The following is a 15,135-nucleotide window of genomic DNA, read 5'->3' on the forward strand; positions in this document are numbered from 1 at the left end:
GTGACCCAGTCTCTAGATGGGTCAGATCTATCCCCTTCATTTGGGATAAAATGACCAACGGGACAAACCTGTCCCCCTCCCATTTTTACTTTCCAAACACCGAACTGGGACTGGATCCTGTCCTAACCAGCCCAGTCCTGCGTAACAAATACGCCCATAAGGTTTGGTGAAAATCATTGACACGTTGGAGATTTGAAAAATTATCATGTACTTCTTGATGTTTAGATAACTATCATTCACCATTCTAAGAATTGATTTTTGAAAAAATTAATTTATGAAAATCTATTTTACATTTATGCATTAAAATAAATATTACATTATTATTCTATCTTTTACTTAATAATAATGTATATTAAAAAAATGTCACTTACTATTAAATTTCATTTATATAACGGGGAACAATATAGTTAAGAAATGTTAAATAAATTACAATTTTTAACATATATTAGTATACAAAAACACCATAAAATAAAGCTTTGATATTTATTTTAAAATTAAAAGGTAAAATAGAGTTTTCATAAATGAATTTACTCAAAAATCAATCCTAAAATAGTAAATAATGATTTTTTCAAACTTTAGAATGTGGGTGATTATTTTTTAAAATTTCATAAATGTCAATAAATTTTCATTAAACCTTAAAAATTTTAGATGAAATTTTCTCATTTTTATAATATTGTAATCAAATCTAAATTCTAATTCTTTAAATTCTAATTCTTTATTAATAGTGAATCCATATAAATAATAATTTGAAATTTGAAATTGCATGACCATAGTTTTATTAAAAATTTAAAATAAATACCAAAATAAGTATGCTTTGTAAAAAGTAAAAGCGAAAGAGACGCTGTAAGGGCACGTTTGGCACCAAGCCGCAATTTGTGTGGGCCCTAAACGCGTCCTCGGTCTTTTCCAAGTTCTCGTAAATATATACTAATGATATGCGAAACCAAAGCCAAAGCTTGGAAGCAAAACCAAGAAAGAAAAAACCAAACCATGGAAGATATCCAAGCAAAAGCAGAGAAACTCAGTCTCAGACTTTCTTCCTTAAACTTGAACGCTGTAAATTTGCCTCACCACCAAAACTTGAGACCCATCAGGTAAAACTTTTTGCTTCTTCTTCATTTCTTCATGGTGTTTCCCTTCAAAAAAAAAAAAAAAAATCTTTCCAAGAGAGTTTGTTTGATTTTCTTTGCAGCGAAGAAGAAGAAGAAGAAGAAGAAGAAGAAGAAGATGAAGAAGGTATGGTGTGTGAAAGAAATGGTGTCGGAGTTGGGTTGGAGAGCATGATTTTGGTTCATAACCTCCCAGTTGTAGGGAGAGAGAAAGTTCATAAGCTGGAGACTGAGATCCGAGAGTTGTTCTGTGGGGTTGGTATGATTAAGAAAGATGGTTTTTCAATTCCTATCAACTCCGATACCCAAATGACCCTAGGTTATTGCTTCATTCAGTATAATACTCGTCAGGTAATTTATTTTATTTTATTTTTTTTTCCTTGAATTGTGTTCATGTTTCGTGTAGTTCAATTTTTAAGTTCTAAGATGTTAGATATACATAGCTGGACACATATATTTATTTTTTGTTAAATGGACTCATATTTTTGTTGAGTTTGAATTCGGTATCCCATTTGCATATTTGGCATGCATCATTTGATACATATAGTTGGACGAAAATTTTATGTTGTGGAAATCGTACCACAGAAAGACCACATAGTTGGATCCATTTTCTATCTGTTTAACTTAATCTTTAGGTGCTTCAAATGGTTTCTTTGTTTGTTGTGTTTGTAGGAGGCTCAGCTTGCCATAGAAAACAGAGATGGATGCAGATTCGCTGAGTCCACACTTTCAGTAAGCCTCTTTGATTATGGTAATAGAATGTGAGATTGTTTGTGTTAGAAAAAGCTAATTGCTAAGGAGAGAACTTGAGATCAATGTTTTGTAAACTCCAAATGCTGTTTATATTTTATACCAACATTAATGTGGTCTAACTTGTCTTTTGACCAACATTTGTGTGTAAGAAATCATTCTTGGTATAAATTATAACTCAAAAGATTTCTTATTGTTTCTTTATCATTAATGGTTAAGCCGTGGTTCTTTTCAATTTCAACGTAATAATACCAAAAATAACAATAAAGGGCTTTTAGATTTGTAAACTTCTCATTCAGAATTTGGTCAATGTTCTTAAGATACATGTTGATCATATAAAGCAAAATTTATAATGCCTCCGAAAGCAGTGCATGATTTTCCAGTGCCTTTTCTTTTTTGGCAAAACAATGCCATGCCTATTTAAATATAAATGGACTTTTTTCATGCACACTTTGTATGTCATGACATTGAAAAAAGTGTGGTACAGCAAATTTTTCTTTCATGAGCGATTTAAAATGTAAAAATCCGACAACTCAAAATATTTGAACTTTTCAAGTATCATTTGCAATTTGTTATATATATTACAAAACCCACAGAAATTTTAAAAACAATTCATCCAAGTATTGTAATGAGATTGAATTGGGTTTTGATCGGTTTTCCAACTTCAAATCCGATAACCAAACAACATAGCAAATTTTAAAATCCAATAAATAATGAGTTGGATTTTAATAGATTTTTGTACACCCTCTAAAAAACAGTAAGATGAATGCATAATTCATGCACTAATGGAAGTATGAAAAACTAAACCAGAGACTTTAAATCAAGAATCAATTAAATGGTAATTGATACTGAAGATTAAGAGCAACAAAATAGTGCATAAAATTTTTTTAGCCCATATCTTCAAGCAATTTACAATGAAACCAGAATTCAAATCCATGTTCCCCATTAATTAGGTGCAAAAGTTTTCCCCAACAAACAAACAAACAAAAAAAAAAAAAAAAAGAAATGGAATCTCTTTCTTGCAAGCGGGACTTCCTCTCTTATTCAGCTACTTTTTTCACTTCCTAAGTATCGACAAGACCATCAAACAATTCAAAAAAAAAATAAAAAAACATTAAACATAATTAACAAAAAAATAAAAAATCAAACTTTTATTTGACGCTCCTCTCATCTGTGCAGCCATAGAACAATGATTAGGAAGATGCTCAAAATCAGATAACACAACCTAGGGTTCTTACAATTTTCTACAAAAATCTTACTAATTATCTATTTCAAAAGGCCATGAAACATTCCAATACAGTAAAACTGCAATAAGGGATATATTTAAACAAACAACCAGGAAAAAAAAAAAAAACACAATTCTACTCTTGGAAAATAGCAAGTAAAAATCCAATTTTTTGTTTCAACAAATTTATATCTCAAACTCAAATTTTTTCTTTTCTTTTTTTTTTTTTGGGGGGAATTCAAACAAAACCCTTTTGAAATTTTCCTACTTAAAAAGCAAAAGCTCATATAAAGCCAGAGTCTTTGATACTTTTTTTTTTTTTTTTTGGGGCTTAAACAGTAAGTACCACTGCTGATGTTGCTCAAAAGACGACGCGAAACTGTGGCGCGTCAGACCCAGTAGCCGGCAAGATCTCCCAACGGCAAGGCTCGAGATCGTCGGAGACGGGACAGTATCCGGCAAGTGTGACCTTATCGGACGAAGCAGCGACGGAGCCAAACTCGAAGACGGTGATGTTAGCGGCCGCGGGTGGTCGAGGGACCTCAAGGGCACCGTTCATGCCGGGAACCTCCGTGGGTTTCGGATTCGGAGCGGGTTTGTTGTCGGGTTGGGGTTGCTTGCCTCGCCACCAAGAGAAGAGGCCCATCGCTGCTGCTGGTGATAACGCAGAAATAAAATATAATAATAATGGCGTATGAGGGTTTTATGTGGGGAGCTAATAAAAATGCCAATTGTAATAGTAAACAAATTAAGGCTAGTTTTTTTTTTTTTTTTTTTTTTGAGTATATTTACAAGATTGCCATTCCATATTGGGTTGCTTGCTCTTCTTAAGTTTTTTAACATGGCCATTGCTATATTTATTTTTTTTGAAACAACTGCTACATTTGTTCTCTTAAATTTTTTTTTTTTTAATTTTAGCATTTTGGCTCCGAATTTCAGTTTTTTGTGTGGTCTTTAAATTATTTTTTCACTTGCTTTTTGAATACTTTTGAAACATATATACATTTTGATACTATTTAACATAGTTTATGATAACCTAAAAATAATTTTTAAGGTTTAAAAATTATATTTTAAAAATATTTGGATAAACTGTAAGAATACTTTTGATCTTAGAAAAACATTCGTATTTAAATCCAATTTGAAAATAATTTCTTTAAAAAATACTTTTGAAAAATTAAAAATAAAAAAAAAATATTATAGCAAACAAGCATATTTATACCAAATAAGATTAAGGTGTATTCAATTTAGAATTTAATAGATTTAAAATTAATTATAGATTTTAAAAAATTTAATAAATTTTGTTGTGGAATTTTATAGATTTTATAAAAAATTTATAAGAATCTAACGAAACCTTTAGAATTAATGTTAAATTTTATATTAACAAATTTTTTCACAATTTTACTATTAAAATACTTTCAAATAAATTAAAATCCATCATTTTCAAAAATATTTTAAAATCAATAACTTTTTAAATACCACTAGATTTTAAAATAATTCAACAAAATCCTAATTGAATACACTTAAAAGGAGTGTATTCAATTTAGAATTTGGAGGATTTTAAAAGTTGAGAGGTATTCAATTTAGATTTTAAAGTAGTATATACAAATTCAATGATATTCAATTCATATTTTAATGGATTTTATAAAAGTTCTTTAAAATCTAAGTGTATTGAATTACGACTTTATAGAATTATTTTAAAATCTAATGGTATTCAAAAAGTTATTGATTTTAAAATATTTGAAAGGATTTTAACAATAAAATTGTAAAAAAAATTATCAATATGAAATTCAGCTTTAGACTCAAAGATTTCGTTGGATTCTTATGAATTCTTTGTAGAATATATAGAATTTCATAACAATCCATTAAATCCTTTAAATTCTATAATTCATTTTAAATCTATTAAATTCTGAGTTGAATACATCCTTTTTAGATTTTAATAAACTTTTATAAAATCTATTAAAATCTAAATTGAATATAATTAGATTCGTATAAATTTTTTTAAAATCTAAATCCAATATTTTTAAACTTCTAAATATTTTTAAAATTTTTTAAACTCTAAATTGAATACACTTCGAATATACACTAATTTTTACACGGTTTTCTAATTTTATAACTTTGCTATTGGGTTATTATCTTTGTTAACTTTTGAATTATGTCTATATTTTCAGTTTTGTCCTTAAACCTTCCTTTTTTTTTTTTTTTTTTAAGTCACTTCCTTGTTAATCTTCAAATTTTGTTGTATTTTGATCTTAAAATTATTTTTAATATAATTTAAACAGTTTTTTTTATATGTGCAATATACTTATAAATTTATAATTTGGTTGCTTTCAAAATGCAATATATGCACTAAAACAAAATAAAAAAAATTAAAAACTAAAGTTCAAGTATAGAAATAGTTCAATATTCTAGCAGATACAGTTTCCAAATTCAAAATTTATAAAGTATTTTTTTCATTTTCGGTCCTCAGCCAAATTCAGTCTGTAGTAACTGAAAAACCGCCCCACCAAAAAAAAAAAAAAAAACCATGAAGGAAGAGCAGCGATCGCTTCTGCTGAGCACCACCTCTCGCTTCCCTCCACCGCCGGGAGTGAAGCTGTCTTACGGAACCGCTGGGTTCAGAGCCGATGCCGGAGTACTGAAATCGACGGTGTACAGGGTTGGGATATTGGCGGCTCTCAGGGCTCTGAAATCGGAATCGGTGATCGGATTGATGATCACCGCCTCGCACAACAAGGTCTCCGATAACGGAGTCAAAGTCTCCGATCCAAACGGCGGGATGCTCTCTCAGGATTGGGAACCTTTCGCCGATGCACTTGCTAACGCTCCTACTCCGGAGGATCTCCTTCGGTTGGTGGATGAATTAACTGCAAACAAAGGAATCGCTTTGGACGGAACCACATCGCTGGAGATTCTTGTGGCCAGAGACACTAGACCCAGTGGCGAGTCTCTGCTTGAGGCTGCTAAGCTCGTAATATTCCCTACTTTACGTTTTTTTTTTTTTTTTGGGTAAATTTATTTATTTGTTTACGATTTTGAAGGGAATTGAATCGGTGATTGGAGCGGTTGCTTCGGACATGGGGATTTTGACAACTCCTCAGCTGCATTGGATGGTTCGAGCTCGGAACAATGGCGAAAAAGCTTCCGAAAATGATTACTTGGAACAACTTTCGAGCTCGTTCAAGTTGGTATTACAACTGGGTCGATTTTGTTTTAGTGCGTGTTTAAATGAATGGCTAAGTAGCTCATGGGATTTGTATGGTTTTGGTTTTGTTAGGTGCTTGATGGATTTGATTCCGAGTGGAAATGAAAATAATCAAGTGGGTGATAAGTTGATCGTGGATGGGGCAAATGGTGTGGGTGGAGAGAAACTGATAGTTTTGAAGGAGATGTTAAAGCTGAAGGGTTTGACGATTGAGGTTCGGAACACTGGGAAGGAAGGAGGTGTGCTCAATGAAGGTGTTGGGGCTGATTATGTGCAGAAAGAGAAGGTTGTTCCAAATGGATTTGGTTCACAGGACTTTGGGATACGGTTAGTCATCTTTCTGTAGATAAATAGCGCATTGCAATATTGACTATCAACTGAACTGTAGTTTTTATGGCGGAGATTGTGTATGTATTGCGTATGGGTTTATGGCTGAAATTTCGTGAATATTGGGTCTGATTGATTTGTTATGATTGGTCTATGATGTATTTCAAGTCTGTGTTGATGTCTGTCATAATTCATATCAGTGTAAACAAGTGGTAAAAGTATTGCTTTTGTGAAAAAACTTAAGCCATGCTATGATGCAGCAGCTAGTTTGGCTTTATGATAATGGGAGATTCTTGACAGATATATGATGAATTATCGTTGCCGTTTAAGCTGGTTTGATGTGCTTTACAAGGGATATCTGTTAGAAATAGTCCAATCATTTATTCCTCTTCTTTGGCGATGTATTTCAAAGGTGGGGCTAAGTGCTTTACTGGTTCTAGTATTTCAGGTGTGCCAGTTTGGATGGAGATGCTGATCGCCTTGTATATTTTATTGTGCCATCAAAAAGTGGAAACAATATTGAACTTGTTGATGGGGACAAGATTTCATCTTTGTTTGCTGTATTCATCAAGGAACAACTAAGCATTCTCAAAAAGGAAGGAGGTGCTAAATTGAGTGAAGATTATCCATGTCGTATTGGTGTTATACAAACTGCTTATGCAAATGGAGCATCCACAGATTTTCTGAAACAGTTAGGCCTTGAAGTTGTATTTACTCCAACAGGAGTGAAGTACCTGCATGAGAAAGCTGCTCAGTACGATATTGGGATCTATTTTGAAGCAAATGGCCATGGCACCATCTTGTTCTCAGAATTTTTCTTACTCTGGTTGAAAACCACAAATAATGAACTTTGTTCTGTTGCTAAAGGTTACTGAAATGTTCTCATTTACTCTGAAGTTATAGCATGAAGTCTACTACTTACTGAAGGTTTTGATTTTGATTTTCTATGGCTAAAGGTTCAGAACAGCAAAAGGCTGCTTCAAGACTCTTGGCAGTCAGTAGGTTGATCAATCAGGCTGTTGGAGATGCTTTGAGTGGGATGCTCTTGGTGGAGGCCACTTTGCAACACATGGGATGGTCAATAAATCAATGGAACGAGCTTTACCGTGATCTACCCAGTCGGCAACTAAAGGTCAGTGTCCTCTTGTGCTATGCTTAGCAGCTTGGTGATCTTTTTTAAACTTTTGCATTATATATTTGTCTCTGTTGGTATGTCTTTCTCATAATGCAAACCAACTTTTCACCATAGAGCTGATGAATTAAAAAAGTTAGGTTGTAGTATGAATTTTCAATAAGAAGGACTAATCAGGACATTTTGTTTCCTTGCCTTTAAATTATAACCTTGTTTTTTGTAAGCTAGATAACACAATTTTCTCCCATGAGCTGTTTGTGTATACTGTCGAACTCTTGTTTGTTTAATTATTAGTTATATTTTCCTGTGTACATTACTGCATGCATGAATATCACGTGGATTTTGCATTGTTGATGATGTTGGGCAATAAAAACATTTCGTGTTTCCAAGTTTTATAAGCTACTAAATGCAATAATTAATAAGGTGTTGTATTTTTAATTTTTTTTGACTCTTTATGGGAAAGGACCTTGGATTTTTGTTTTATTACCAAAAAATCAAATTTTCTCCCGAAGGTTGGGAATTGGTATTGAAGGATCAATTCTTGAGTCCACATTTTAGGTGTCTGCTGGCTAAAATCTATATATTTATTTTTCAAGTATACGAATTTAATCAAAATACATAGAACTATTTGGTTTACTCAGAAATTCTGACTCTCTGTAGCTATGATATTAGTCCCACAAAGCTTCAGAGAGTATCTTTTGATATTAGTCTGAAGTAAGCACAGACTGTTGCAGCCAACATATCAGAACTCTTTTTTGCTTTTACTTGCATAGCTCTTAATCGTAGTTGATTTTTCATTTCCTTTTTTTTTTTTTTTTTTTTTTTTTGCATTCATTTATTTATTTTTCTTTATTGGTTTTTTCTCCAGTCAATTTGCCGAGTGGATCAGTAATCTAAAATTTTCATCTTTCTTTTCCATAAACAATATGATCGTTTGGTTTGGTCTTCTTCCAATCTCGGAATTGATATTTCAACTGCTTAATTTCCAGGTGAAGGTAGCAAACAGAACTGCTGTTGTTACAACCAATGCAGAAACCAAGGTTGTGAAACCCCCTGGCATCCAAGAAGCCATTAATGTTGAAACTGGTATGCAGCCTACTGCCTACTCACACCTAAGGTTTTAAATATCTGAAATTTCCACCAAAATTTCTTCAAAATTTTTATTTTTTTGAGGGGTCGAAACAACCCTTTAACCTTCATAGGTTCCATTTATTAATAAAGAATATATATAAATATATATATATATATATATATACTTGCCATATATTTTGTATAAGATGGATTTATTAGAATCCTATAATTACAAGTTAATAGTTGATTATATAAGAATGGAAAATAATAACATAAAATAATAGCATGAAAATACAATATTATGTGGAATTGATATAGATAGTATTTAAGTTAATAATATTAAACAAATAAAAATAAAAAGATGATAGAATATGTTGTATTAAACATTATAAATAACTATATTTAATATAAAATATTTATAATTGACATATTAATAATTTCATAAAAAATTATGAAAGAGATACATCGTTTAATAATTACTTTTTATATTTCATATCTTAAAATGAGAATGAGAAAGAGATGAATAATTTTCAACCATTGGAGAATTCTGAGTATTAAGATATTTTTATCAAATATAATGTAATTGTAATAATTGTTTTATTTTAATTAATAAACAATTTTTATCAAATATATATATATATATATATATATATATTTTTGCATATGTTTATTTATAATAATTTATTTACAATCATTAGCGCTTATTATAAATTAAATTGATTAAGAAAAATATAATATCTATTTGATATTTTTGTAATTTTTATAATCAATTTAATAATTGATTGATTGATCAAATATGTCAATTTTAAAGTTTCAACAAAAATTTTTATTTTTTAAAATAAATTTTTATCATTTTTGATGAATTTGTATCGATATTCAATACTTTCTGATATATGCATAAAAATTTTTATATTTTATATTTTCGATATTTCCATCGATACTGAAATTTGAACCTTGCTTACACCTGAATTCTTAGGGGTAGCATACTGGATTTGTATATTTACTTCTTGTGAGCTACATAATGACTGTTGGCTATACCACTGAATTGTTTGCTTCTTCAAAGAGATACTCAATTGACAATTATATAACTTGGTGTGGTAGAAACTGCTTAAACAAGTTTCTGCTACAGTTTCCTCTTTTTTTTACATTAGAAAGGACTGGAACCCCAAAATGTACTGATAAAATTTAAGTATATCTTTTCCCTTATTTGTAATGCAGCTAAGTATCCTAAAGGCCGATGTTTCATACGACCATCAGGAACAGAAGATGTTATACGCGTATATGCAGAGGCATCGACACAGGATGAAGCAGACAGGCTAGCCAACTCTGTAGCAAACCTGGTGGATCGGTACCTTGGGGTTAGGAGCTCTTAAGAACCTCTCCATTCCTCCATTTTGTCATTAACTGAAACTGACAATTCCTGTTTTTTACATACACTGGTCTTCCATTTGACTAACTGGTCGAGAATGACAATTTTTCCAAAGTAAGCTTTTTCTAGTTTGAATTTGAATCCTGGACATTTGAGTGGTGCACTATTATGTACATGGAGCACGGCTGGGAGTGGAAGAATTCAAAATAGATATGTTGAAGATAATCTGGAAAAGTTACATCAAACCTTACATTAACATGGGATTGAACATATATATATATATATATATTGATAAGTAATATGGGATTGAATATGTTTGTACTTGAAATGGCATTTCTCATAGATCAACTTTGCTCTATGTTAGGGCGTCCCCTTTCAATATTTCATGACTTGGTAACCAACATTTTTAGTTTAATATTTCATGTATCAATTTGTGTTTTATATTGAATTAAAAAATAAAAATAAAAAATAACATTTGGTTCACAATAAATACTGATTCCAATGTTAGCTAATGCAGCAATGTCCAACGCCATTATCCTGGCTTCTTTTCATGGAACATGGATAATCAAAGTAATCCAAAGAATCTCAGCATTTTTTAAAACTTTGAACATGTATGATCATGATCTAGTTTCTTTTATAAATATTTTTGCGACGACAAGTTGCTTGGCAAGTGTATGCAAGGATCATAACCCCAATTCGCAAACTCATAGCACAGAAACCATCGAAAAGATTGGAAGTTTGTGCTCAAACAAATCAAGATATCCATCAAGAGACTTTCAAATTTATTTTTATTGTAATTGGAAGTTCTGCAGTTCTTGCTGCTTGATTGGTTTTGCTTCCATTTATTGGCGTGAATCAAATGGCTAAAAGAAAATATATTTACTTTGCTCAAATTGGATGACTTGGAATTGCAGTCATGAAATTATTTGGAGATTAAACAAGCCAAGCTCCTATTTTAGAATTTGTAAATAGCTTTAATGCATCGTGGAGACAGACTGCAAGCCCTTTAGAATACTTCAGCTTATAATAACAGCTTGGAAAGTTAGGACCATAATATCTTGACGTTACTATGGAACTTATACAATCACTGTCTAGGGATTCATTCCTGCTCAGAAACTTATCCAGCAGAGTAGCTGATCAAAAGTTACATGCTTTCTTGTGACAAGAGAAAGGTACAGCTAAAATAAGTTGAACACTGACCTCCAACCCAAAAAATACATGAATGGGAAATATAGAATTAAAAGGACTGGGATAGTAAATAGCATCATTTCTCAGGTAATATAATTTACGAAAGTCTTTAGGAAGTCTCTATCCAAAGAGTTGCCATTGGAATTGAAGATCATGAAGCTAAGAAATTATTCAGCTCCATGTGGGAGAGAGAAAGAACTAACCTTCTCATGATTGGACAATAACCTCTAGGTAAACACTTAATGGGCATAGAATTAAGACAAAACCAGAGAGAGATTGTATTCGTTCCCTTCTAAAAGTGGAAACTAAGCATACTAGCTAATGAAACTTTTGAGACATCTACGTATGATATGGGAACATTAACATTAGTCTACAAAGGCAGTTCCAAACAAAGTTTTCCATGGGTTTATCATTGGAAACAGAATAGTAAGAACAGAGTTTAGCTCGGTGGTGTTATTTAGGAGACATACGATAGCAGAAAGTCTTAAAAGCAAGGTGATGGAGAACGATGGAGATCACATAGAATTATAATTAATAGGGTTTTATGATTTTTAGGATTTTAATATTATTATGTTTATTTGATATTTACGGTTTTAATATTATTATGTTTATTAGATTTCTTATTATTATTTTAGTTTCCTTAAATTTTTAGGAAGCTTTATTATTTGGTTTCCTTATTTAATTAGTTTCTTTTTATTTTACTAATGTTATTAGGTGGTTTTATTATAAATAGGAATTTTTGTAACTTTAATTAATAATACAAGTATTTTTCTGAGAATTATTTTTTTTGGATTTTGTGTTATGCAAACCAAACTTAGGTATGATGTCTATGGTTTTTAAAAGTGATTCATAAAATTGTTCTAGTGTGATGTCAGAGCTTATCTTTTAATTTTCAATTTTCTTTCCTTTCCCACCTGTCCTATATCAGAGCAAGTATCCCACCCTTTCTATAAACAGTATTCTTGCATGAACATTGTCCGATGGTAAGATTGCTTTCTTTGGCTTAAAAAATTATGACTACGCGATCTGGAAAGAGTTTTAGGGAAAGAATAACTGACAATAAATTTCAAGAACTATTTATTCGTATGGTAGAACAAGTGGAGTCTCCTACCGTTCAGGTTAACAATATTGTAGGTTAGGTTGGCAATATTGAAGCTCAGGTTAGCAATATTGAAGTATAAAGTTTTCAGTTTAATAGTTCTTCAATTACAATAAACAAGATGAGATTCCTGAAGCCAATGATGATAAAAATCAAAAGAAACAGCCAGCAAAGACAACTGCTCTAATATCCTTTCCTATAACTCAGCAAACATCTAATTGGGTGAGAGATAGTTTCAGTCAACACAAGAATGTCACAATACTTTTTGAGGACATCACAAAAGGGTAAAGATTGAAGTACAAAATTTCGAAGGTAAGGTGAATCCAACCGAGTTTGGTAATTGGCTTTCTTCCATTAAAGAATATTTTGATTAGTATAATATGGATGATGATCGAAAAATAAGATTTACTAGGATGAAACTAGTAGATCTTGCTAAATTTGATGGATGGGTGTTGAAGGACTTAAGAAAAGTGGTAGTTGGCAAGAGATAAAAGCTAAGCTTAGGGAAAAATACATGCCTACCAATTATTATGACAAATTATGTGAGCAAGCAATCAACTTGAAGCAAAAATAATGTGTCAGGTGCTGAATAATATGCAAAAGTTTGATGAATTGAAGACATGAAGCCAACTACTTGAAGATCCTAGGCAAACACTTGCAAGATTTAAATCTGGTTTGAGATCCACATTAGGAGGGAGCTGTTATGACAACCTATCTACAACTTGGAGCAAGCTTTTCAAGTTTCTTTGGATTTGGAGGAGTATGTTGGAAGTTTCAAAAGACTTGATGCAACATTGAATCAAAACATTGGAACTACAGCAAATCAACCATCTAAACAGCCCACAATGTCCAAGGAATCTACTTTTGATGCCGCTGATTTTAAAGAAAAGGGCTACAAATGTTTCAAGTGTGGACAGCCTGTTCATATGACATATAATTTTTCCAAGAAAAATTTACATCTTGGTAGAAAATATGAAAAAAAATAAATAAATAAAAAATAAAAAATAAAAAACACGGAGATCAACAAATGGGAGAGGATGAAGAGAAATTTGACTATAGCATCTTTAATCCAGATGATTTGGAATAAGATAAAATAAATGCTTTGTTAATTACTGTTGTTAGACTTATTCTTTTAATATCAAATGATGAGAAGGAAGATTGAAAACGCACATCTATTTTTAAAATGTTGGTTCGTTGTGGAAATCAAGCACAAAAGCTTATCATTGATGGTGGTAGTAGTATGAATGTTGTTTCAACATCTATGGTAGAGCGATTAAAACTTCCTATTAAACCACATCAACATCCATACAAGATAACATGAATTGATAGTACTTCAATTCGTGTAACTTAACGCTGCCTTATTTCTTTTTCATGTGGAAGTTATAGTGATTCTATTTAGTGTGATGTTATTCCAATGAAAGCAACACATATTTTTCTTGGTTGTCCTTGGCTTTATGAGAGAGGTGTGTTTCACTGTGGAAGAGAAAACACTTACTCTTTCAGGTTCAATAATAGAAAAGTTGTGTTGAAACCTATGATGGTAGCTGAAATGAATAACTATAGAGTGGAAAAGCAAGGTAAAGTCTCAAACAACTCACAAAAGTCACAGCACATTCTCTCCAATAAAGAATTTGAAGAGAAAAGTGAGAAAAAGTTGATTTAAGGCTCAGGTTCTTCAACTACCAGATTTTACAAAAGATTTTGAAGTGGTATATGAAGCATCAAATGAGAAAACTGGAGGTACACTTACTCAAAAAGTACATCCTATTGATTTCTAAACCTGAATCTTTAATTGAACCTTTACCTACACCTGCACCACCTGTCATCTTACCCAAATCCCTACCCGAACCCTTACCTCCACAACCTAAATCCCTACCTGAACTTTTACCAACACAACCTGCCATGTTATCCAAATCCTTACCCAAACCCTTGCCTACACAACTTGTGACCATACTAGAACCCTTATCTACACAACTTGTCACCTTACCTGAACTCTTACCTACATAACTTGTCACCTTACTTAGACCACTACCTGCACAACCTAAATGTGTCAAGTTTGAATCATATCATTTGAATGAAGGGCTTTTGTTGACCTTGGATGTCCCTAATTTACTTGTCATGTCGTCCTCTTCATCAAGTTTGAGCTTATGTCGCTGATGTTATTATTTTTTATTATTATTTTTGAAGTTCGCTTGTTGCCTTATGATTTCAGCTTTAAACTCACAGGAGTCTTGTTCTCTAAGAGGGAGATAATGATAGAGAATGACTGAGATTACATAGGATTATAATTATTAGGGTTTTATGATTTTTAGGAATTTAATATTATTATGTTTATTTGATATTTACAGTTTTAATATTATTATGTTTCTTATTATTATTTTAGTTTCCTTAAGTTTTTAGGAAGGTTTATTATTTGGTTTCTTGGTTTTATTATAAATAGGGGTTTTTGTAACTCTTTTAGTGAAGTTAATTAATAATACAAATATTTTTCTGAGAATTATTTCTCTGATTTTGTGTGATACAACCAAACTTAGATGTGATGCCTAGGGTTTTTAGGAGTGATTCATAAAATTGTTCTAGTGTGATGCTAAAGCCTATCTTTTAATTTTCAGTTTTCTTTCATTCCCCACCCATCCTACATCACAAGGTTCACTTTTCCTGTG

The 15,135-nt window shown here is 31.6% G+C and overlaps 4 protein-coding genes across 24 annotated transcripts in view; 2 read left to right on the top strand and 2 right to left on the bottom strand.

Annotated features, from left to right (window-relative positions):
- LOC107430438 (uncharacterized) overlaps positions 1-125 on the bottom strand; it is a 9,566-nt gene extending 9,441 nt beyond the window's left edge. For 3 of the 21 annotated variants that reach the window (XR_007237895.2, XR_009639259.1, XR_009639258.1), the window contains exon 1: positions 1-114. This exon is cut by the window's left edge and continues 97 nt beyond it. The gene's annotated coding sequence lies outside the window, so the exon portion shown is untranslated. The other 18 variants (XR_009639262.1, XR_001582548.4, XR_009639257.1 and 15 more) reach the window with 11 other exon arrangements.
- An 811-nt stretch (positions 126-936) lies between these two features.
- LOC107430431 (eukaryotic translation initiation factor 3 subunit B-like) lies at positions 937-3,317 on the top strand. The gene is made up of 3 exons (XM_016041264.4): positions 937-1,094; positions 1,193-1,460; positions 1,782-3,317. The coding sequence occupies exons 1-3, from the start codon at positions 991-993 to the stop codon at positions 1,872-1,874; spliced, it is 465 nt and encodes a 154-aa protein (XP_015896750.3). The 5' UTR covers positions 937-990; the 3' UTR covers positions 1,875-3,317.
- On the bottom strand, positions 3,210-3,790 carry LOC107430432 (uncharacterized). Its single transcript, XM_060818621.1, has one exon. It carries the CDS (start codon positions 3,728-3,730, stop codon positions 3,446-3,448), a length of 285 nt encoding a protein of 94 aa, XP_060674604.1. The 5' UTR covers positions 3,731-3,790; the 3' UTR covers positions 3,210-3,445.
- Positions 3,791-5,543: 1,753 nt separating this feature from the next.
- Positions 5,544-10,484, top strand: LOC107430430 (phosphoacetylglucosamine mutase). Its single transcript, XM_016041263.4, has 7 exons — positions 5,544-6,052; positions 6,123-6,265; positions 6,359-6,613; positions 7,062-7,480; positions 7,570-7,745; positions 8,735-8,831; positions 10,035-10,484. The coding sequence occupies exons 1-7, from the start codon at positions 5,609-5,611 to the stop codon at positions 10,187-10,189; spliced, it is 1,689 nt and encodes a 562-aa protein (XP_015896749.3). The 5' UTR covers positions 5,544-5,608; the 3' UTR covers positions 10,190-10,484.
- Positions 10,485-15,135: the final 4,651 nt, after the last annotated feature.

The sequence above is a fragment of the Ziziphus jujuba genome, chromosome 6 (genome assembly GCF_031755915.1).
Source record: "Ziziphus jujuba cultivar Dongzao chromosome 6, ASM3175591v1".
In the NCBI taxonomy this organism is placed as follows: domain Eukaryota; kingdom Viridiplantae; phylum Streptophyta; class Magnoliopsida; order Rosales; family Rhamnaceae; genus Ziziphus; species Ziziphus jujuba.

Bases quoted from the DNA above. Each gene is read 5' to 3' on its own strand.
- LOC107430431 (XM_016041264.4), top strand. From the start codon at position 991: ATGGAAGATATCCAAGCAAAAGCAGAGAAACTCAGTCTCAGACTTTCT. The intron at 1,095-1,192 runs GTAAAACTTTTT...TTTTCTTTGCAG, and splicing joins CAAAACTTGAGACCCATCAG to CGAAGAAGAAGAAGAAGAAG. The intron at 1,461-1,781 runs GTAATTTATTTT...TTGTGTTTGTAG, and splicing joins TTCAGTATAATACTCGTCAG to GAGGCTCAGCTTGCCATAGA.
- LOC107430430 (XM_016041263.4), top strand. From the start codon at position 5,609: ATGAAGGAAGAGCAGCGATCGCTTCTGCTGAGCACCACCTCTCGCTTC. The intron at 6,053-6,122 runs GTAATATTCCCT...ACGATTTTGAAG, and splicing joins TGCTTGAGGCTGCTAAGCTC to GGAATTGAATCGGTGATTGG. The intron at 7,481-7,569 runs GTTACTGAAATG...CTATGGCTAAAG, and splicing joins ACTTTGTTCTGTTGCTAAAG to GTTCAGAACAGCAAAAGGCT.
- LOC107430432 (XM_060818621.1), bottom strand. From the start codon at position 3,730: ATGGGCCTCTTCTCTTGGTGGCGAGGCAAGCAACCCCAACCCGACAAC.